Source organism: Bos indicus x Bos taurus, chromosome 9 (assembly GCF_003369695.1).
Source record: "Bos indicus x Bos taurus breed Angus x Brahman F1 hybrid chromosome 9, Bos_hybrid_MaternalHap_v2.0, whole genome shotgun sequence".
In the NCBI taxonomy this organism is placed as follows: Eukaryota; Metazoa; Chordata; class Mammalia; order Artiodactyla; family Bovidae; genus Bos; species Bos indicus x Bos taurus.
In genome coordinates this window covers 91,241,870-91,266,285 of record NC_040084.1, presented here as the reverse complement: position 1 = coordinate 91,266,285, position 24,416 = coordinate 91,241,870, and the positions used below count along the sequence as shown (strand labels likewise).

Here is a 24,416-nt window from a genome sequence, read left to right as displayed (position 1 = left end):
AAACTGCCTTTTTGGGTGGTGACGTTTCTCATGAAGGACAAGGTAATTAAGTTTAAGAAACACTGTGTGTTCTGCAGGGACCCTCAATTTACAAGTGCAGGGGTGAGTAATTAAGGGTAATGTAAAAGTTGGTTTCTAAACAAAGGCTGGTGGTAGCTGCCTTTCTCAGGCAGTGTTTGTGGGAAGAATGTTCTCATTTTGTACATCAATTTCTTAACACTTGTACTTCTTCAACGCACACATTCACAGCAAGTTAACATACAACAAACTCCCAGGAAACATCTGTCGTCTTCTTTTATATAAATATAAGTCTTTTTGCATCTATCTATTTAGCTACAAATAGAAAGTTTTCTACTGCCTAGATGTTAAAAAAAAAAAAAAAAGTTCTTAGCAAAGAAGGTACTCTAAGCCTGTAAGTTCTAGAAAGAAAACAAACAAAATTCTGAACAATCACGAGTTTTCCCAGCAAGTAACTGATAGTGTCAATTACAGGGAGAAGAGTTTTGAGTGAGGGCTGAAAGGAATCTTTTCTTTACTGTCAGTATTCTTCCGTTCTGCTCATTTCTGAAAAGGAACTTAGGAATGTCTTTACTTGATTCAGGCATTCTGAATTCATCATTTTTTTTTTGCATTGATATGTTAAAGAATTTTGTCTATTTCATTTTGAGATGCTTTTTTTTGGGGGGGGGAGTCAAATGCAATTATAAAATTATGAAATCAGGAATAAACTAGGGATTAGTTAGCCATTAAATTCATTGTGCTTTGCCTGATCAGTTTTTAAAAATGTATTTTTAAGTGTTTAGTTGAGTAATGTGTAAAACACATTCTTGTAAAAAAAAGTCTTGTAATATAGAAGTATGTAAAATGAAAAACCTCCCGTCCCCCCAACTTTACTTCCCAATTTAACTTCTCTCCCTAACATTAAGCCACTTTTCACAATAAGACTATATCCTCTCTGATGCTTTGCTTTGCAAATCAAGTCCTGCACACGGTTTTAGAAGCACATTGATGACATGAATACACTACTATGTATAAAGTAGGTAACTATTGAGAACCTACCGTATAGTACAGGGAGCTCTATTCAGTGATCTCTGGTGACCTAAACGGGAAGGAAATACAAAAAAGAGGGGATATGTGTCTGTATAGCTGATTCACTTTGCTATACAGCAGAAACCAACACAACATTGTAAAGCAATTACAATGAAAATTAATTTAAAAAGGAAGCACATTGAATCAGGATAAACACTTTGTTTTGTATTTGCTTTTTTTACTTAACAGTATGTTAGGATTTTTCCAGGTCATGACAAGGCTCCCTCACCCAACCGCAGTCTTTTTATTAGTTTCTTTATAACATGGTACTGATGGAATTGTTACCATACTTCATCCATTTTTCTGTTAATGGACAATTCTATTGTATCCATTTTTTTTTGTCATTGCAAGGCTATCGAATTAATATTCTTCCATATTTCTTATATACATGAAGATGTGTTTTGAAGGATAGATATTTAGAATTAGAATTATTTGGTGAAGGGGAATGAATATATTTTGAATTCAGTTCAGTTCAGTTCAGTCGTTCAGTTGTGTCCGACTCTTTGCAACCCCATGAATCATAGCACGCCAGGCCTTCCTGTCCATCACCAACTTCCGGACTTCACTCAAACTCATGTCCATCGAGTCAGTGATGCCATCCAGCCATCTCATCCTCTGTTGTCCCCTTCTCTTCCTGTCCCCAGTCCCTCCCAGCATCAGGGTCTTTTCCAGTGAGTCAACTCTTCACATGAGGTGGCCAAAGTATTGGAATTTCAGCTTCAGCATCAGTCCTTCCAATGAACAGCCAGGACTGATCTCCTTTAGGATGGACTGGCTGGATCTCCTTGCAGTCCAAGGAACTCTCAAGAGTCTTCTCCAACACCACAGTTCAAAAGCATCGATTCTTTGGTGCTCAGCTTTCTTCACATTCCAACTCTCACATCCCTAGATGACCACTGGAAAAACCATAGCCTTGACTGGATGGAGGCAAAGTAATGTCTCTGCTTTTCAATATGCTATCTAGGTTGGTCATAACTTTCCTTCCAAGGAGCGAAGTGTCTTTTAATTTCATGGCTGCAATCACCATCTGCAGTGATTTTGGAGCCTCAAAAAATAAAGTCTGACAGTTTCCACTGTTTCCCCATCTATTTCCCATGAAGTAATGGGACCAGATGCCATGATCTTCATTTTCTGAATGTCGAGCTTTAAGCCAACTTTTTCACTCTCTTCTTTCACTTTCATCAAGAGCCTTTTTAGTTCCTCTTCACTTTCTGCCATAAGGGTGGTGTCATCTGCATATCTGAGGTTATTGATATTTTTCCCGGCAATCTTGATTCCAGCTTGTGCTTCTTCCAGGCCAGCATTTCTCATGATGTACTCTGCATAGAAGTTAAACAAGCAGGGTTACAACATACAACCTTGATGTGCTCCTTTTCCTATTTGGAACCAGTCTGTTGTTCCATGTCCAGTTCTAACTGTTGCTTCCTGACCTGCGTATAGGTTTCTCAAGAGGCAGGTCAGATAGTATCATCCAATTAACTGCTTGATATTGACTGTACCAGTTTTTTAGGGTCAACTCAACAAAGGATGAGACTGTTTATCTTGAAATCTAGAAATTAGCAATATTTAAAAATTTTGCCAATCTCAGGGTGAACAATATTTGCTTGTGCTTGAATATGCATTTTCTAAAATATTATTGAGGCTGAGAATTTTCCCTTATATTTATTAGCCATTTGTAGCTTTTTGTCATTTTCTATTTCTTTGTTTTGTTTATTTTGCAGTTGAGTCTTGATGAATATTTTTCAGTGCCTCTGGCATGATCTTGGCTTGGGTCTTGGTCTAGTTTTAAGTGGCCACTTAGAGACACGTGTTTATCATGATACAAAAGGGGACTTCCTAAATGAGGCTGAAACTCATCTTGCTTCTTATAGAAAGTTCTATTTTATTTGAGGGCTGGGTAAAGATTCCTAATTTGTTGACAATTGCAGATTTGGGAATATGCAGTGTTTATGCTTTGGTGAGGGTGTAGCTGGATAGTTTATGACGCATTATTGGACTAACAAAAATAAAACATCAGATCAGATCAGATCAGTCGCTCAGTCGTGTCCGAAGTGAGTCAATAAGTGCATAGCATTATTATCGTCATTTTGTTGATAGTTGACTTCGGCTACTTATTTTTCAAAAAAAGATTAATATGTATTATGGAATATGTTTTTAAAATAAAGAAAAGTAGAAAGAAATGGGAAATAGGTCATTTAGATTATCACTGTCCCCAAATAATATTTTTCCTTTAAATAGGTTATATCAGTTCAGTTCAGTCGCTCAGGTGTGTCTGACTCTTTGTGACCCCATGAATTGCAGCACGCCAGGCCTCCCTGTCTATCACCAACTCCCAGACTTCACTCAAACTCATGTCCATCGAGTTGGTGATGCCATCCAGCCATCTCATCCTCTGTCGTCCCCTTCTCCTCCTGCCCCCAATCCCTCCCAGCATCAGAGTCTTTTCCAATGAGTCAACTCTTCACATGGGGTGGCCAAAGTATTGGAGTTTCAGCTTTAGCATCAGTCCTTCCAATGAACACCCAGGACTGATCTACTTTAGAATGGACTGGTTGGATCTCCTTGCAGTCCAAATAGGTTATATAGCTAGGAACATATGAAATAGATGCATTTTATGTGTTTTAAAAATTTGTGTATTAAAATAAATTTCTAACTGAACCCTTGACCTGAAGTCATAAGCCACATTTGCGCTCATTCCCTCAGGTTTGTTTAGTTCTATTTTTATTATGGATGTGTAGTTGAAATTCATTGCCAATAATGGTAAGTCAGTGGAAAATGAGACATTGTCAGTTTTACCTTATATAAAATTTTTCAAGAAATTGAAAATTTCCCCAGCTTAGGAATAACTGTGAAACTCTGGCCAGATCTTTTTCCTTATTGATATAAAGATCATGGTTTAAAAATAGATCATCATCACTTTTTGTGAAGTAAGCTTACATTTTAAGAATTAAAGAGAACTTTAAAGGTCAAGTTATGAAATTCATTTTGATGGTTGTGAAAGAATTTCAAATATGCAATTACAAAATGTATATTTGTTTGTATATTTAGAATATCTAATGTAGTTACCCACTTTAACTAGCTGTATAATGGGCCATCTCATTTCTTATCCTCATTTCGTATCATATTGCTTATGACACGGACCATAGTGTGAAACCAGTGGTCTTAGGTTTCCATAACACATGTTTAGGCTGTTTCTGAAAACATTTATACTGATATAGCACTACGATTAATTTCATTATAAAGTCTGATACAAGACCTTCCTCTGGGGTCTAGGATAAGGGTGAATAGGTGAGGGACCAATCTCCCTGGTCAAACGTCTATTTTCTATTTGAATTTTAGGTGGTTAAACAAATTGGGATTAGCTGAAATCCATCCTGAATCCACTTCAAAGGATGAAGGTATGTTCTATTTTCAATTTCTGAAACTTTAACAAGCATCTGAGAATAGGGTGAAAATACAAAGTCAAGTTCTATGTAGAGCCTTGTTCTAATGAAACATAGCTTGTTATTTAAAATTATCTGAAAATATGTAGAGACAGACATAATCACACTGGCTCACCAACATGGAATAGAGCCTCCCAGGCTGGCTAAGAATGCTTTTCACACTTCACCCACACATTAGCAGCTGTAGGCTTCATGGAGATCGCAGTCAATTGCCAATGCAAATGTTTTATTGCCCCACTTACTGAATTCTTACTCATCGGTGTGATCTCATCGTGATCTCTAGGCAGATAACTTTCAGCCCACTCTTTCCTCTCTGATATTTTAGTATTTTCACCAGGTGTGTGCCAAGACTAATTACCCTAAGTTTGCACCAGGAGCCTGAATGTCAGACTGGGACAAAGGCCACTTTTTTAGCTCAGTCTATAGCTTTCAGTGTTCAAAAGCTCCAGGAGTCTAATTCTTCTTAATGATGCAGTTGCTCCTTAATATTGAGAAGAAAGATGTCTTTATGTGTCTGGGTCACAGAGCTGACACTATTTCTGAAATGCTCAGACCACATAAAACTCAGGAGTTAGAAGTAGGGAGTTATTTCTTTGGAGAGCAAAATCATAAAATCTTAAATTTAGAAATGGAAAAGTGACAACTTGTTTTAGAATAAAGAAGTAGAATATGATAGTGTGAAATCAGTGTCCTAACCATCTTCTTGATCCTCTTTTCCATAAAATAAATTCTCATGGTATATTTGCAGTATTTTATAGATTGTGAGCACAAAAATAACTACACAAAACCCTCCTCTTTATCCTGTTATGTAAGGCCTTCTGTGATACGGCATCAAGCAAACTTTCAGCTTTGTTTTCCACCCTGTCCCTTAGGGAACTCGGAAGACTTGGCGCCTGGGACTCACATTACTCTGTGTGCATCATTGGTGGTTTACTTATCCTGCCATTTTCAGCTCATTAAGATTTCTATGCTCAAAGTTAATCACTGCTGATTTTATTCTCCCTTAGTGTATGACTCACAGCTCTTTTGAGGAATTAGTTTTATTTTCCCTGAGCTATGATTAGTCCTCTTTCTGCCTAGTGGACATTCTTTGAGGGCAGAAACCCTAACAGAGAGAAACTCTTATGTATCAGGTAGCCCACTAGATGAGGACTTTCTGAATTGGATTGGAATTGCAATAGCCAGATGGAAAAAAACCTCTCTCATGCATTATGGAATAAGTGATGACAGCGTTGAAACATTCAGCATTTTCCTTTTTGTTCTAGAATGCTACAGTGAGAGTGAACAGGAAGATCCTGAAATAGCGGTCCAGACGCCACCCCTTCATCACTCTGCAGAAAGTCTCTCTCCTTCGGTAGGTACCAAATTAGCCTGTTGCTCATCGATCAAACGTATGGATGTCATTCCTTCCAGCTGGGTAGAAACTACCTTGACTGATACGTTTTTAGAGCAGGCTAAATAAAGGTATTGCCAAAAAGCAAGTGTAATTCCCGGGGTGCCATAGCAACCCATTAGTATGACAAATTTGGTGCATTTGTTTGTGACCTACAAGTGTATTATGCCCAGAGGATTCATGCTAATGCAGAGGGCTTCTAGGTAATAGGCCGATGCTGGCAAAGACTTATTTTATAACATTTATTTATACCCTACTTGTTCTCAGAAAGAATTGAAAATGCCTTTCCTAGGTGCAGGCCCCATAGTGATGTAAAATGAATGTAAAGGGGGTAAAGGCAAGACCATGAAGAGAAATTTAGAATCAGAAAGAGAGCTGGAAGCCAGGAGTGGGGTTAGCGCATTAAATCTGCCTATAGAATGATTCGGTGTGTTCACCAGAGAGCAGTCCACGTTTGATTCGAAACTTTGGAAGCATCCAGTGTAAGTTCAGGTTATTGATGGACATTAAGACTATGAAAGTGAGTGTTAGTCACTCAGTCGTGTCTGACTCTTTGCGACCCCATGGACTGTAGCCCAGCTCCTCTGTCCATAGAATTCTCCAGGCAAGAATACTGGAGTGGGTTGCCATTTCCTTCTCCAGGGGATCTTCCGACCCAGGGACGGAACCCACATCTCTTACGTCTCCAGACTTGGCAGGGGGATTCTTGACCACTAGCGCTGCCTGGGAAACCCCCTATAACTTTACAGGACATGACTTTTCCACAGTACCATGACACTCGTCCATCCACAGACCCCAGTAACTATAAGTTCTCATAGGTTACAGCATCTCCTTTGCCGACCAAAATTCTTCTGCCAGAATTTTCTATTTTGTGTGATAAGGTTTTTAATCTTTATTTGCATTTTTCCAGTTCCTGAGTTAAAGGTGTTAATATCATTTAAATAATGAGCTCTACTGCTTTTATTTGCTATCAGTGGAGAATTATGGTCACATTTCTAATTTATTTGGCTGGCAGTCAAGACCAGAAGTAAATATTTGTTGAATGAATGTTTATTTAAAATTTCTATTAAATAGGATTAGCCAAAGTTAAGCAAGATATAAAAAAATTAAATGTTGACTATGGTAAAATGTAGACCAATTTTTGAACTAGACGTACAATATAGCCTTTCTTAATATATTCTTAGCTTTCCCTTGATGTAGACTGAATCCTCTTCTAAAGTTAGCCTTGTTGACTTAATGGAGAAGCCTATATTTTTGTGTAGTTTCTTTTTGTCTTTGTCTTTTTCTCTCTGTGTCTCTTCTTCTCTATCTCATATGAATTATTTTAGTTCTAAAATATTGTGATTTTAAGTTTTATAAATGGCAAACTATATCACAGATTCAGTTCAGTTCAGACGCTCAGTCGGGTCCGACTTTTTGTGACCTCTTGGACTGCAACATGCCAGGCCTCCCTGTCCATCACCAACTCCTGGGGTTTACTCAAACTCATGTCCATTGAGTCAGTGATGCCATCCAACCATCTCATCCTCTGTCGTCCCCTTCTCCTCCTCTGTCTCCTCCTGCCTTCAATCTTTCCCAGCATCAGGGTCTTTTCAAATGAGTCAGCTCTTTGCATCAGGTGGCCAAAGTATTGGAGTTTACAAAGAGCTTTTTAAGGGATCTAGACCTCTACTTGGTGAATGTAAAAGCAACCACATTGTCATCTTAGATGAAGGATCATGGCTGAGTTGCATTATATGATGATTTGTCGTGTTGTTCAGTCACTAAGTCGTGTCTGACTCTTTGCGACCCCATGGACTGCAGCATGCCAGGCTTCCCTGTCCTTCACCATCTCCCAGAGTTTGCTCAAATTTATGTTCATTCAGTCAGTGATGCTATCTGACTGTCTCATCCTCTGCTGTCCCCTTCTCCTTTTGCCCTCAATCTTTCCCAGCATCAGGGTCTTTTCCATTGAGTTGGCTCTTCTCATCAGGTGGCCAAAGTATTGGAGCTTCACCTTCAGCATCAGTCCTTCCAGTGAATATTCAGGGTTGATTTCCTTTAAGATTGACTGATTTGACCTCTTTGCTGTCCAAGTACTATTTAGGATAGTGGTTCTCAATGAATATTAAATGAATGAATAAGCATATGCATGATAAAGTCACTTCGGTCATGTCCGACTCTTTGCAGCCCTATGGACTGTAGCCCATCAGGCTCTTCTGTTCATGCAATTCTCCAGGCAAAGAAACTAGAGTGGACGGCCATGCCCTCCTCCAGGGAATCTTCCCAACCCAGGGACCAAACTCTAGTATCTGACAGCTCCTGCACTGGCAGGCAGGTTCTTTACCACTGAGCCACCCGGGAAGCCTGAATAAGCATTTAAGCAGCATCAAGTTACCAGATAACACTTTTTAAAAATTAAACTTGAAAAATATTTGTAACAAATTTTTAATGATCTTTGAGCTTTTAAATCACTTTATATCATATAAAATTAATGAGTTTGAAATATAATGAGGTCAGTTCCTTTTTTGCTGTTTTGTGGGTTTCAAGAAATCATGGGTAGTGATTTTCACAAAGGATCTTCCTAAGTGAAACCTACAGAGTCTCATCTATCTTAAGCCTGCCAAAAAGCTTTCCCTTTTTAATTTCTTTGTAAATAAATGGATGTCCTTTCCATTATCCATCCTGTGGGGCCTTCTCAAGAAGAATAAACATGAACAGAAATCTCTTATTTACTCAAAGACCCTGTAATATTCCTTATGCTCTTTGTGAAATGTGGTTTCACCCATGAGAAGCATAGGTCCAAACTGGTCTGGTGCTGAAATCTTACTGTTTATAGAAATCAAAATGATTGGACATAGAATTAAAATTTTAATTCAAGATTTTATCATTTTTGAAATAATTTTCTAGAATAGTAATTATTTTATACTCATGAATTCATTATTCCAAAATGAAAGTTCATTACCACAAAATTAAAAAAGAAAAACAAGAACTTGGGAAAGATTTGGGTGTTTGGGAGTTTGGTTTTATTTTGTCTTCTTTACTTGTCTAGGCTTAGATAGCTCAGTCATGACTAGCCTATGCCGGATTCAGCCAAAACAATGTTTGCTCTTGCTCTGTACAAACGTTACCATAATCTCAAAAATTTCATCTGTTTAAATAAAAAGCTTAAGTGTTATTTTAACCAAGTGTCTAGCATGTCTGCTTTTCAGAAACAAGAGAAAACAAAAACAAAATCTGCCTGGGATATATGTGAGCAGCAGCAACACATTCTGTTTCTAAGGAACATAAAATCTAACTGTTCAACATTTATCTATTTCTAATACATTCCTTCAGAAAAATAATGTTAGCCTTAGTGGTCTTCCAGACAATGCTTAACTTAGAACTTTAAGGAATAACATTTGATTGACATTTGGAATAACATTCTAAACACTGCTCCCATCTCAGTGACCTAACTTAGTGGTCTCACATCCATCCTTAAGTCCATTTGTATTGAAACAAGCATTCCCTGGGCTCCTACTATAACATTAGGTAAGACTATCATCATATAAGCTCAGCGTTAAGAAAAGTAAGCTCATGGCATCCCATCCCATCACTTCATGACAGATAGAAGGGGAAAAAGTGGAAGGAGTGACAGAGTTTATTTTCTTGGGCTCCAAAACCACTGAAGACGGTGACTGCAGCCATGCAATTAAAAGGTGCTTGCTCCTTGGAAGGAAACCTATGACGAATCTAGACAGCACATTAAAAAATGCAGACATTACTTTGCTGACCATTCTGAAGGAGATCAGCCCTGGGATTTCTTTGGAAGGAATGATGCTAAAGCTGAAACTCCAGTACTTTGGCCACCTCATGCGAAGAGTTGACTCATTGGAAAAGACTCTGATGCTGAGAGGGATTGGGGGCAGGAGGAGAAGGGGACGACAGAGGATGAGATGGCTGGATGGCATCACTGACTCTATGGACGTGAGTCTGGGTGAGCTCCGGGAGTTGGTGATGGACAGGAAGGCCTGGCGTGCTGCGATTCACGGGGTCGCAAAGAGTTGGACACGACTGAGTGACTGAACTGAACTGAACTGAAGGGCTTTGATGTTTTGAGTTCCTCAGCCTTTGGGTGTTTTGAGCAGAGAAGTGATGTGAACAATGTCCATTTTGAAAGGACCACTCAGGCTGCCGTGTAGGAGTGACCTGTGACATAGGGAGGAAGTCCAGAAGCAAAGAAATCTAAGGAAAAGTGTTGAGTCATCTAGTGTGAGAAGTGAGGACTGGGGTCAGGGTGTAGTTGAGAGATGGAATGGTTGGATTTTGAACATAGTTCTAAGACCAATTGGTGGATCGGATATGAGAGAAACTGAGAAGATATTATCATCCCAGATTTAAGCAGCTCATGGAAATTATTTTAGCACCATAGTCCTTATATTTTAATGCTTTTCAGAAGTACAGTTCCTTTATATCCAAAAGATGGGGGAAAATCAACTAAAAAAAATCAAAGAAGCGATAAGTAGAAACAAACTCTGCACATTGTGGCTCATTGGGCAGAGGCAGAGGAAGAGGTCAGAGATTAAACACAAGAAGGGGTAAAAACAGTTGTAGAAATTCAAATTTAATCTTACTAGGATAGTTCTTACTCAGTTATTTACTGAAGGAAACGATCTTTAGTTACGTGTGCTATATATAATAATAGAAATGTATGTAAAGGAGATAGTATGGATGAAAAATTGGATGAAAAAATTTTGGATAAAAAATAAGTGGATTTAAAATTATTTGTGCATTACTTTTGTATTTTCATGTACTTTGACTAAAGTTGCTTAAGATTTATATGCTGACTCACTCCTTTCTAATTACAGGCTTTTGGTGGCCATTTTAAACTCTTTTTTGCCATGTCATGCTTGTGCTTTAAAAGCAATTCAAAGAAAAGAATTTTAGAGCTAATCAGCTTTTTAACTAAGCTTCTTCAATGATTAAAAATGTCTTATACAGAAAATGGGGAGAAACATGTCTTATTGATTATTTTATTTAATAACGCACATAGTTTCCTCATGAAAACTAAGATTTTAAAAATGTCCTGTATTTTCTCATTAAAAAAATAGCATTTTAAAACCCAGTTGTTCTCTAAGAAGTGAAACAGCATGCAGTTATTAATCAATAATAAAATAATTTTGTTTGAGATTGTGAAGACATTTGTGGGAATATTGGCATTGCAAGCAGTAATTCTGGATCCTGGGATTAGGATAAATCATCCATAGCACTTTGCAGAGAATTCCAGGGTGCTCCTGAGTAAGAGACTGAACTTCTCTAGGCACTTTTCTTGTACAGCTGGCTGTCTAGACCAGCCTTTGTAGCATTGGTTTATTTGTTGTTTGGTCACTAAGTCATGTCTGACTCTTTTGTGAGTGCGTGGATTATAGCCTGCCAGGCTCTTCTGTCCATAAGATTTCCCAGACAAGAATACTGGAGTGGTTGCCATTTTCTTCTCCAGGGGGTTTTCCCAACCCAGGGATCGAACGGCATCCCTTGAGTCTCCTGCATTGACAGGGGAATTTTTTACTGCTGAGCCAGCTGGGCAGCCCCCTTTTAGTTATTACCAACTACTAATTTATTAATGTCAGGCACAAATGCAAAACATGGAGACGCAAAAATGATTAAAAACAGCCTTCTCTCAAGTAACTCACCAAAAAAGAGGAACAAGTTGTTCAACAATTACAGTAATAGTTGACAAATAAAATTATATTCCACCTGGTATAATAGAAGTAAGCATGGGAGAACCAGGCAAAGATGCCTGCCTCTCCCTGAGGCACCCAGTGAAGGCTTCCAGGAGGAGCTAGCCCTTGAATGGATACTTGAATGGTTCATAGAAGGCAGTGAGCTAAAAGTTCTCAGTTTGACTTGTAGTTATAGGTAGCTAGAGAGTCATAGAAATAATGAACCGAGTTTAGCACTGCAGGGTTTGCAAAGCTCATTCCCATATTGATTCTCTGTGGTAGCACTCCAGGGAACTTTAGATTTGTGTCCACCTTTCTTTGAATGAAAATTCCCTCTGACCTGGTACATATCATCTTTTTCTCATTTGTTTGTCCTTCTTTCTGGTTCTTTTCTTATTCTCTTTTGTCCCTCACCCTTCTTTTTTCTGTTCAAAAATCAGCTTTATAAATGCTACATGGTGCTGGAAAACAATGGATTGGAAGCATTTCCTAGAAATTTCTGATGCTCATTGACATAGTCTTTTAAGTCTTTCATTCTTTTAGGCAGAGTTTTTAAGTTCAAAAAGGCTTATGAAAAATGCTGCAGCAACAGCTTTTTGCACAAATAGCTTATTTTGCTATAATCAAATTACAGTAGTATCAGTAGGAGCAACAGGAAAAGCTTGTGCTTGGTCTCTTTTCAGGAAAGGAAACTGATCACACTGAAGCCAAGTTTGACTAAAATAGCTCACAATAGGGGACCATGTCAGCACTGGGCCTGAATGGGTATTTTTGTTAATATTTATTCTGTAGATCTTGTTAAAGAGTAAACAAGTCTTGGCCTTTATTTGGACAGTTTGGTAGGGGGGTGTATTAACTCCTTCAGATCGCTAGGGTTTTCCTTTGTTGTTGTAGTTGCTTTTTCGTGAACTGCAGATCTTGGATCTCCCAGCTAAGTGGTCTAGGTGGTTGAAGGCAGCCAGTTTGAAAGCTCATTGATATTCCTGAAAGGAAAGTTTTCATGTCATGCCAAGCATGTTGCTATTAGGAAGACGTGTGTGATGAATTAGTGTCCTCAAGCAGTTCAGTTCAGTCGCTCAGTCTGACTCTTTGCAGCCCCATGGACTGCAGCGCACCAGGCTTCCCTGTCCATCACCACTCCTGGACCTTGTTCAAACTCACGTCCATCGAATTGGTGATGCCATTCAACTGCCTCACCCTCTGTTATCTCCTTCTCCTTCTGCCATCAATCTTTCCCAGCATCAGGGTCTTTTCCAGTGAATCAGTTCTTCACATCAGGTGGCCAAAGTATTGAAGCTTCAGCTTCAGTGTTAGTCCTTTCAATGAATATTGAGAATAGATTTCCTTTAGAACTGACTGGTTGGATCTCCTTGAAGTCCAAGGGCTCTCAAGAGTCTTCTCCAACACCACAGTTCAAAAGTATCAATTCTTCAGTGCTCAGCTTTCTTTATGGTCCAATTCTCACATCCATACATGACTACTGGAAAAACCATAGCTTTGACTAGACAGACCTTTGATGGCAAAGTAATGTCTCTGTTTTTTAATATGCTGTCTAAGTTGGTCATAGCTTTTCTTCTAAGGAGAAAGTGTCTGTGAATTTCATGGCTGCAGTCACCATCTGTAGTGATTTTGGAGCCCAAGAAAATAAAGTCTGTCACCGTTTCCGTTGTTTCCCCATCTATTTGCCATGAAGTGATGGGATCAGATGCCATGATCTTCACTTTGTGAATGTTGAATTTTAAGCCAGTATTTTCACTTAATATATTAACTAGATGCTTTAGTGCCATGGCTCAGTGGGTAAAGAATCCGCCTGGCTCAATGAGTAAAGAATCCGCTTGTAATGCAGGAGACATAGGAGACACAGGTTCCATCCTTATGTCAGGAAGATCTCCTGGAGGAGGAAATGGAAACCCATTCCACTATTCTTGCTTGGAAAGTTCCACGGACAGAGGAGCCTGGCAGGCTATAGTACAAAGGTTTGCAAAGAGCTGGACATGACTGAGTAACTAAAAATGCATGCTGCTTATTTATTTATTGCTTATTTGACAGTCCATGTCTAGCTTGCAGCTAGCTAGGCACTCATTGGATATTTACTGATTTTTCCATCAGAACATAAAGCTTAGAATCTGAAAAATTCTTGGGAACATATTAATTTAGAGCAAAGTCAACTATCCTGAATTAGTTGCAATCATTCTGAGTGTTTTGGGAGAGGATCCTACTTTGCTTTTTGGCTCCTTCCCTCGAACAGTCTCCTCCCTACCACTTCCTCCACTTCCTTGGAGTTCTGAATGCTTGAAATTGACAGCAGGATCTCATAGAATGATGTAATGAAACAGAACCAGAACACAGACTTCACTGTCTTATCTGCCACTGGAGATATAGGGTAACCCCAGAGCACTGGTGTTTAGACTTTTGGATTTTTATTGAACGATAAAATTAAAAATGGAGGACCAGCATCTAGTTGCCAAATCTTTATTTTGCTATGCAGAACATTTAAAAAGCTCCAAAAAGACAAAAGGTATAGCTACCATTACCATTTTCCAAAAGAAAGCATATGTTTTAATGCAAATATATGATAAAGATAAAGTGTCAGAATAAATGAAGTTCTTCCCAAGAGAGGACATTGGTGTTGTTGCATTGATAGACTGGTGAAGATTTTACCAGGGCTGTCATTCACCCTTGAATTGTGTGTCAGCAGCTGCTTTCAGAAGATCCTACATCATCAACCCATTTCTCATAGTTCTTGGTTTCCTTTAATGAATTACGACCCTGCATATGTATTCTTGTCTTTTTTGGAGAAAGTTTATTGACATTTTAAAATTATTGAAGAGTGAATGAGTTAACATTAGCTCACCTAATTATGTAGTTATGAGCTGATACTGGTCATGTGCTAAAGAATATCTGAAAAACATTTGAGAGTATAAATACATGTGTTTTGTCTACATCACTGGTCTTCCATTCAGTTCGTGTTATTATGCTTCCTGTTTGGCTCCAGCTTTTTCTTTCTTTTAATTACCTTTCTTAAGAGTTTTTGCCTGATCAGTGAAAATTCAGTAATCTACTTTTTGCTCAAAGTGTCCTTCAGTGTTCCAGAGAATTCCTCAAAGAGGTCTTCTAAGTGTTTGGGAAAATGGCATCATCATGCCTATCACACAGGTATAAACACCATCTAATTTTCTTTCAACTCTTTTATTATTGGCTCTTTTTTGAAACACTGGTCTACCTTCATTGAAAATGACAAGTAGAGAATGTTGACTTAATCATAATTTATTTCATGCTCTTTTGGTTTTCTTTGTGAAAAATAGGCTGCACAGCAGGCATCTTCATCTTCACCCAAATTGAGTGAAACATCACGTTCCTTCTCTTCCATGGAAAACATAAAAAAGACTCCCAGCAGTCTGTCTTCCTCCATATCGAGAGAAAGACAGTCCTGGATTGACATGGTGAGCAGCTCATCTGCCACTGAAGATATGGGAAAGTCTGTGACATGTGCAGTGCAGTTGCTTTCACCTGCCCCCTCAGAGGCAAATGGCCGCGGGGCCCTAGAAAACAACGCTGACGCATCAGAAAGTGGATTTTTGAACTCTCTATCGAGTGATGACACTTCTTCCTTGAGTAGCAACATTGACCATCTTACCGTCCCAGATAAGCCTGCTGGATCAAAGATGACAGACAGAGGTAAAAGCAAGAAATTATTATTTTTTTAACATAATTTTATTTATTTTTGGCTGTGCTGGGTCTTTGTTGCTATACGGGCTGCTTTCTCTAGTTGCAGTGAGCTGAGGCTGCTCTCCAGCTGTGGCGTGTGGGCTTCTCCATATGGAGGCTTCTCTTGTTGCAGAGCACAGGCTCTAGGTCATGTGGGCTCAGCAGTTGTGGCTCCCGGGCTCTAGAGCACAACTCAATAGCTGTGGCTCACGGGCTGAGTTGCTCTGTGGCATGTGGGATCCTTCTGGAGTAAGGATTGAGCCCATGTCTCCTGCATTGGTGGGCAGATTCTTTGCCACTGAGCCACCAGGGAAGCCCTAAAAATTTATTTACTCTTTTCAGAGAATGGGTATTTGTATGTGGATATAGAATGCTAATGTGGATTATAGAAAGAATGTTGGAAGTCTTGAATGATTCGATAATTAAGTCAAGTGAGGCGAAGTGCGGAGGTTACTTCTGTAGAGGAGGTTGCATGTGGAAAACTCCAGCTTCAAGGCCATTCATTGCCCACTGTGTGTGTGGTTAGTCACGCAGTCGTGTCTGATTCTTGCAACCCCATAGACTGTAGCCTGCCAGGCTCCTCTGTCCATGGGATTCTCCAGGCAAAAATACTGGAGTGGGTTGCCATTTCCTCCTCCAGTCTGACTCTTTAGGACCCCATAGACTGTAGCCTTCCAGGCTGCTCTGTCCATGGAATTTTCTAGGCAAGAATACTGGAGTGGGTTGTCATTCCCTTCTCCAGCCCACTGTAAGTGTCACTAACCAAATGCTTGCAACTATGAGACATGTGTTCACAAAATAATGATACCTTTTCACCAATCTGAGATAAAGTATGAGTTTTTTTTGTTTTTTGTTTTAATTAATTATTTTTTTGAAGGATACTTGCTTTACAGATTTTTGTTATTTTCTGTCAAACCTCAACATGAATCAGCCACAGGTTGTTTTTGTTTGGTTTGGTCCCGTGTCCTCTGCTCTGGAGTTCATGGTGACTAGATCAACATTTTGTAGATGACATCGCCTCCTTTGTTCGAAACATACACAGAGCAACCACCTTCCCCGAGCTACCACCACAGATAAGGGCTGGGTCCTAAGCTAGTTGGCTCCTGAGGTGCCTGCCCGTGTAGTTAACAGGAAGAGGCAATCTACATGTACCTCGGAGGGCATCACTAGAACTTTAAAACCAAAGGAGAGTACAGCTTATGTGTTAATAAAAGAAAAAAATCATTTGAAGTCTTAGCAAAAGAAAGAGTTACTGGAGTGTAGAAATGAAGAGTGTGAGCCTTCTTAATGTTGTCGTTGTTCAGTCTCCAAGCCGTGTCCGATTCTTTGCGACCCCTTGGACCACAGCACGCCAGGCTTCACTGTCCTCCACTGTCTCCCGGAGTTTCTTCAAGTTTGTGTCTGTTGAGTTGGTGATGCTATCTAATACTTTTTAATACTCCATGGTAATTGGTCCTTATCTTTTATCCAGACTAACTTTAAAAAAATGATTAGTTTTCAGTCATGATGGGTTGTTCCTGACGGTCTGTGCCTTATTCTTTCCACTGTCAGACAAGCTTACCTGATAGAAGATACTTAAAAATGAGAAAATGATAAGTTGACTGGCTAAATTTCCAGGATCGCGAGCCATGGTGATCTGATGGTGTAAATGACTGCTTTGCCCCCTCTCCCAGGTTCATCAGGGACAATTCTTTAAGCTCTCAATTTTTTATATGTACTCTATTAATTTGATATTTTGTATCAGAGTAATTTTGGAGAAGGAAGAGTCACCCCACTCCAGTATTCTTCCCTGGAGAATTCCATGGACAGAGGAGACTGGTGGGCTACAGTCCATGGGGATGCAGATTTGGACATGACTGAAGCGACTTAACATAGCACAGTACAGAATAATTTAGGCCAAGGATTAGAACTCTACAGACCTTGGTGTGTGTGTGTGTGTGTGTGTGTACAGCATTTATTTGGATTCTCAGACTGGGAACTCATTCTCCAAGTCACCACAGTTGTTAACCACTCCCTATGGCCTTATCTGAAGATGCTTCACACAGTTGAATTACCTGCTGGGCCCCAGATGACATTATATTTTCAGGAGAGCTTGAGAATAGGCTATTTTATTTTGTTAATTTATTTAGTTTCTGGCCATGCTTCTGAGGCATGTGGGATCTTACTTCCCTGACTTCACTTGTGACTCAGATGTTAAAGAATCCACGTGCAATGCAGGAAACCAGCATTTGATCCCTGAGTTGGGAAGATCCCCTGGAGAAGGGGATGGCAACCCATTTCAGTATTTTTGCCTGGAGAGTTCCATGGATAGAGGAGCCTGGTGGGCTACAGTCCATGGGGTCGCAAAGAGTCAGACACGACTGAGTGACTAACACTTTCACTTTTAGGGATCAAACCCATACTCCCTCCATTGGAAGTTTGGAGTCTTAATCACTGGGAAGTCCCCATCTGATGGCATTTTTGTTGGATACCCTTAATTAATGCTAATGATCTACTTTACATTAGTAAATAAAGTTATTGCCAAAATAACCTGCTTCTAGAGATGAGCGAGGTTGGGTAGGGGGGAGAATGGAAATAGCACCACTGATGAGTAAGGGGAGATGGGTTAATATTGGACTGTGCAGGATAGAAGGCAGGAGACTCAGGCTGGCCTCAGCTTGGGGAGGTGCTGTCATATGAAGGTGCTGGGCTTAATTTGCACCTCTGTGGAAGTTCAAATTGATGTAAATTTTGAGGCCAATCGTTCACATAAAAAGGAAATAATTTTCAATTCAACATTAGACACTTTTTAGCATTGAGAATTGTTCAGAACTGAACAGGTTCCTTGGAAAGTAGTGTGTTCCTCATCACTGAAGGTGTTTACTCTTTCTGAGACAACCATTTTCATTGCGTATTAATTGCATATTATGTGTTGATTACAATTTTTGGCCTTATGGAGATATACTAAGGAGGGAATTTAAGCATCTTGAACTAGATTGCCTCTAATGTGATATTTGGAAGATCCTTCCAGATACAGGATAGGTGGAACTAAAGAAAGTAATGAAAAGGGCCATATTTACTCTCTCCTGTTATCAACTCTTACTTTAATCACTGGACCATTGGTAGGACTAAAAAGTTTCACGCATGCACAAACAAGCTTGCACACACGCACACACACACAGCACCTAGGACGAGGATGGCTTCAGAAGCAAATGAGAATAAAGTTCCATTCTCGTTCATTCTCAGGAGGTAACTCTGCAGATTGAGTTTTCCTTTAGGATGAATGATTTGAAAGTCACAGGAAGATGCCTGCAGTTCTTGTCCATGTCTAACGTCATTCTGGGCATGTGTGTGCTGCAGAGCCTGGCTGAGTACCAACAGGTCTTTTAATCTCCAAAGGAAGAAACCAGGTATTTTAACATTTTGAGTTAGGTGCAGAGTGACCAATGAAATCTGTGTGCTTCTTCAAACAGCTCCACACAAAGGTATTCCTTTGGGTAGAAAGGAAGAGAAAATAAAACTATTTTTCCCCTCATTGATTTGTTGGCATTTGCCATATGGTACAGAATGTTTGCTGATGCTTTTCTCCTGCTGCTGGGGATTTGGTCAAATTCCCAGCAGAGTTAAACCACAGAAAGTCATTGCTATGGAAACAGCCACCCAGTTTTTGCTTGCGTTTGCCATGACATGTTGAGTAATCAGGTTGCGTATTTGTGTGTGTATGTGTGTGCGTGTGTGTTTTATATATGTGTTTGTGTGTTGGAAAAGAGGTAGCTTTTCATTTTTCTGACTTCTAAAAATTATTATTTTTTATCTGCAAATTAAAAAAGAAAAATGCTAAAAGTCTTGTGCCTGACATATGGTTCAGGATGCTTTTATTAATATGACAGGGATTGAAGTTTCAACAAGGTCTATGATAGGACTTAGGATTTTAGATTAAGTCCCAGTCTCAAGATGTGTTTGCTGGAGAAAGAGGCTTTTATCCTAGAAAAGATTCTTGAAGGTTAATAACTGAGCCCAGAAATAAGCAGACAGCACGTATTATAGCCTTCTTTTTATTTAGACAATGAGAGAAATATTTTACAGTTGGTATGCAATTAAAACTGTAGTTGCTAGAATTTTATACTGAAGTTAAACCCTTTTAGACATCTTCCTCCACAGAGTAAGCTAGTTAAACAATACATGGTGTTAATTGTATCCTGTTGCCTTTCTACGTTGGTAGATCAGAGGTCTTCAGACTCTTCACTGAGTCTTTCCACAAAGCAAAGCAGGGAAAGAGATGATGAGGTTAATGGAATGTTCATCTCAGCTCAGTTTTACTCTGTCCTGTTTCTTTTCTTTTATGAAAGGTTATTTGGCCCATGACTCATGCCTGTGTGATGATGACTCACACTGTATTTTTCTACTTATATTATGTCGACAGTGTGAGACAGTTACACCTACTCCATGAATGAAGTGGCCATACCCTGGATGCTGACAAGCTGAATAGTCAGTAATAAGTGTGTGTGCTAAGTTGTGTCTGACTTTTTGTGGCCCCATGAACTGTAGCCCGCCAGGCTCCTCTGTCCATGGGATTCTCCAGGCAGGAACACTGAGTGGGTTGCCATGCCCTCCTCAATCAGTAATGAGACTAATACCCAATTTATGCAAATAGATTGTTAAGTAGAAGTACAGCAAGATTGAATGTGGAAAGCATTTTGAATAGATGCATCTTTAATGAAGATATACAAATAACTAGAGGATGCATGACACCCCAGGAAAGTGACACAAATTAGCCAGATTTAGAATTTAGCAATTACCCCAAACCTGACCAAATTCTAGTTTGACGTGCATGCTGATGTTTTTTGTCTGCTCAGAGTATGAGCAGGTGTAGAAATTTTTTGTTTGCATTAACTATTTCACCTAATCCAAGGTGCTCTTATGATTGGAAGAATACATTTTAAAAACAAATGGAATCTTTGTTTTAAAAATGTAAAAAGCCACTTATTAGAATCTTGGGTAATGAGGTCAACCTCAGGTTATTTCTGAAAATCACTGCCACACAGGCAATAATAATAAAACAAAAGAACAGAAAACACTAAGGGTCTCCCAATGGACTAAGTTTATTCTTATCAATGAAAGCAATGATACAGTACAGGGGTACTGAGTTATCTTGCTTAATAGAAACATCAAATATCCATGATAAAATATTAATAGATATCTGATTGGTAGAGAAGGTAAATCAAATATAGGAAAATATGGGAAACCAAAGTAAAATTAGTCTCAGAGTTACAGAAACACAAGATTATACTTGGTTTATACTTGAATGCTGTCTCTGACTTTCTCTCAATCTGTTTGATTTTTCTCTTATAGAAGTTTCTTTACCTGCCATCATTTTTTGAGACCCTGACTTTGCATTCTCCATTTCTGTGCCTTTATATCTTTGTTGTCTTTGGGGGTCCAGCCTACCATGATAGCTCCTGATGTGAACTGGTTCATTATCCCTAGGTGTCTGGTTCAAACACCCAAGCAGAGAATCTGATTCTCCAGCCTGTGTCTTAAGTTGCTGACCAGCTTATGAATTTCCTCTCCTAGGACTGAGTGCCCTGTGAGAACAGAATTTAAGGTATAAAATCTGGGCACCTCGGAAGCAGAGGCTTTGGGTGGAGACTTTTCCCTTGGAGACAGAGTAGAGGGGCCAGGGATCTGAGCCTTGGCCTTGCCAGCTACTGTCTTGATAACTATGCATTATTTGACTTGAAATCCTCTTCCTTGAACTTCATTCAAAGACAGTGTGTCAAATATTTTTATAGCATAAAGCATAATGTTTAAGGCAATGCGCTTTGGATCAGAACTTAGACTTGTTTCTTTGTGAATTTGGTCAAAGTTTTTAATCTTTCTGTGTCTTGACATTCTCTCCTTTATATTAGGACTAATAATACTTCCTTGTAGGGTTGTTACAAAGGTATTAAGATAATGTTGGTACAGTAGTTAACACAGTACCTGTTACACAGTTAAAAGTTCAGTACATGAAAGCTGTTTCCACCAGCAAAAAGCTATTTCTTAACAGCAGCAGAGACAAATAGTTAATCTGTCTCTAAAATTATACTATGCTAATATCCTTGGTTAGTAGTATCCTTATGAGTAAGATAAATTGTCCAGATGTATCTTAGTTGCATAAATTATAGATAGCATATTGAAAAGCAGAGACATTACTTTGCCAACAAAGGTTCATCTAGTCAAGGCTATGGTTTTTCCTCTGGTCATGTATGGATGTGAGAGTTGGACTGTGAAGAAGGCTGAGTGCCAAAGAATTGATGCTTTTGAACTGTGGTGTTGGAGAAGACTCTTGAGAGTCCCTTGGACTGCAAGGAGATCCAACCAGTCCATTCTGAAGGAGATCAGCCCTGGGATTTCTTTGGAAGGGATGATGCTAAAGCTGAAACTCCAGTACTTTGGCCACCTCATGCAAAGAGTTGACTCATTGGAAAAGACTCTGATGTTGGGAGGGATTGGGGGCAAGAGGAGAAGGGGACAACAGAGGATGAGATGGCTGGATGGCATCACAGACTCGATGGACATGAGTCTGGGTGAACTCCGGGAGATGGTGATGGACAGGGAGGCCTGGCGTGCTGCGATTCATGGGGTCGCAAAGAGTCGGACACGACTGAGTGACTGATCTGATCTGATGATTCTAAATTTGACTGTATTATGTAGAGTCATCAGAATCATTAACTAGAGGAAGCCTATAAAATGCTTTTAATCTCTTTGCATCAGGTGCTATTGTTGTTTAGTCACTAAGTCGTGTCCAGCTCTTTGAAACCCCATGGACTATACAGCCTTCCAGGCTCCTCTGTCCCTGGGATTCTCCAGGCAAGAATACTGGAGTAGATTGCCATTTCCTTCTCCAGGGGATCTTCCTGACCCAGGGATTGAACCCACATCTACATTTGGAGCAGGATTCTTTACCACTGAGCCACCAGGGAAGCTCGTCAGGTGCTAAAGTGAATGACATTTGTAAAGTCTTAAAGTCTGAATGTCCAAATGACTGTGTAGTTATATCTTCTCTTGGTAACAAGTAACTTCCATAGTCTTTCTTTTCTCAAGTACTTAGAACACTGCATATGAAACAGGAAATACTGTTTTCTACGTAAACTTTTTTAAGTGTTTCATATTTAGGAATGACTATCTTCCTTGGGAGAGCATTTAGATTTTTCCAACCTCAAAAAGTTTTCCTTTCAAATTCTGATTTGAAATATGGCGTGTGAATTTCCCTCTTGTCTCCTAAAGTCGGCTTTTATGTTCTGAACAGAAAATAAAAAGCCCACAGTCTAGAAAGCACAAGGAAGCGCCAAAAATAAGATAGTGGGGGAGGCCAAGTTGACAGTACAGCGTTTAAAGAGATAATCTTCATACAGTGTTCTCGACAACCAAGTTCCAGACTTACTGGAGCGTGTGTGTCCCATCAGAAGCACACAATAGGCTGAGTATGTGGGAGGAAGCAAGAGAAGAGTGCATGCATTTGGCATCATCTTGGAAAGGAAGGAACTAGTAACCATTAGTTAGAAGTGTTGTTTTGTCTTTTGCTCATGTCAACAAGAAAGATCTTGTTAAAAAAAAACAAAAAATAATCATCCCTTTCTTGAGTCTAAATCATTAGATTATTAACCTAAGTTTGGAGAATGTTTTATGTCTGACCCCTTCAGACATTCTGAGCGAGTCTAACAGAAGTAAAGGGTTGCTAACATTGACCTCAAATTCCTACCAATTCAATGTGTGAGATACTAATGCTTTAGAGCAAGGATTCTTGGATCCTCCTTTGAGCAAGCCAGATTTTTTTTTTTTTTAAATTAAGCTATGGCTCAGAGAAAGAGATGCTGCTTTCTGGATGAGTCCCAACTTTCTGATTGTAATTTCAGCCCCTTTCTCTTCCAATGAACTGAGACAGGTTCTGTGTGACTAGCTGTTGGGAAGCAACCCAGCCTTGCTACTCAAAGAATGTCCAGGGACCAGCCATTCTGACATCACCGAGGAGCTCGTTAAAAATTTAAATCTCAGTGCTTGCTGTCCTGGAGTGAATCAGAAGCCACATTTTAACAAGATCCCTAGGTGATTGCTTATTAAAATTGGAGGAAACTCATCGAGAATTGCACAGGCCTGCACAGCGTGGAACTGAACTCTTGTTCCTAATTTTGCATCGATTTACATTTTGGAAAGATTGCGTGCTGTTTTTCAAGAATCTCTACATTTTTTCTCATCTGTAATATAAAAATAGTTTTCATCTTCCTCGGCAAGGAACTTGTGAGGCTTGATGAGATAGACTACAGTGTGCCTTATGAGAAGAAGGAAATTAAAGTCCTGTTATTTTATGTAAGAAAACTAAAATATGCACTTGAGAGGAAGGAGAGCAATTGCATGGGAAACACTTGATTGTCAGACAAAATTCATTTTATTTTGCCACAGAAGACAAAGGAGGTGAAGATAATGAACTTGGCTTCTGTTTACAGTGGGAGAGAGACCAAATGCCTTTCCTGCCAATCATTTTTTTGTTATTTTGCTCTTTTTATAATCTGGTAAAATAAGGGAATAATCTAGTGTTTTCTAATATGAAATTAGAATTTAGAAAAGTATTTATATTAAAAAAAAGATGAAAAGGAGATTAAAAAAAATGCTACTTTATTGAAAAACCTTTGAAAGGTGTGGAGGTAGCCCTGTAAGGTTAGCCAACCAGTGCTAGTCTTCATGTAATGACTAGTAAGGACTTTCATTTCTGCTTTGAGGTCAGGTGCAAGCTGTGTTTGATATGCTTGTACCCTTTGGGTCCTTTTTTGTCCTATGCTCCTACTTATCATCTGCTTCCATTTTTATTGGGTTTTCTGTTTATGGTCCTGTGAAGACCTACGCACCAGCCATTAGCAACAGTAAAATAGAGTAAAATCCCCATCTAGGTCATGGACAAGGTTGGGTCACAGGTCTTACCCCTGAATATCTAGTAATATGTTGTGTATTCCACAGATTATTATGCAAAAAAAGCCATCAGGGTATTTTCTTGACTCTTAACATCATCATTATTATTTTCTCATCTTTACCTTTGCGAGTGATTCTGGAATCGGGTAATCAGAGGTCAGACATATAGTTTTCTAG

At 39.3% G+C, this 24,416-nt stretch overlaps 1 protein-coding gene across 4 annotated transcripts in view; it reads left to right on the top strand.

The window, feature by feature from the left end:
* The window catches only part of IPCEF1 (interaction protein for cytohesin exchange factors 1), a 167,811-nt gene that overhangs the window by 125,971 nt on the left and 17,424 nt on the right, over positions 1-24,416 (top strand). For all 4 annotated transcript variants that reach the window (XM_027551900.1, XM_027551901.1, XM_027551899.1 and 1 more), the window contains 3 exons: positions 4,429-4,487; positions 5,798-5,886; positions 14,912-15,284. In XM_027551900.1, coding sequence (XP_027407701.1) covers positions 4,429-4,487; positions 5,798-5,886; positions 14,912-15,284 — 521 coding nt within the window. The remainder of the gene's footprint in view (positions 1-4,428; positions 4,488-5,797; positions 5,887-14,911; positions 15,285-24,416) is intronic.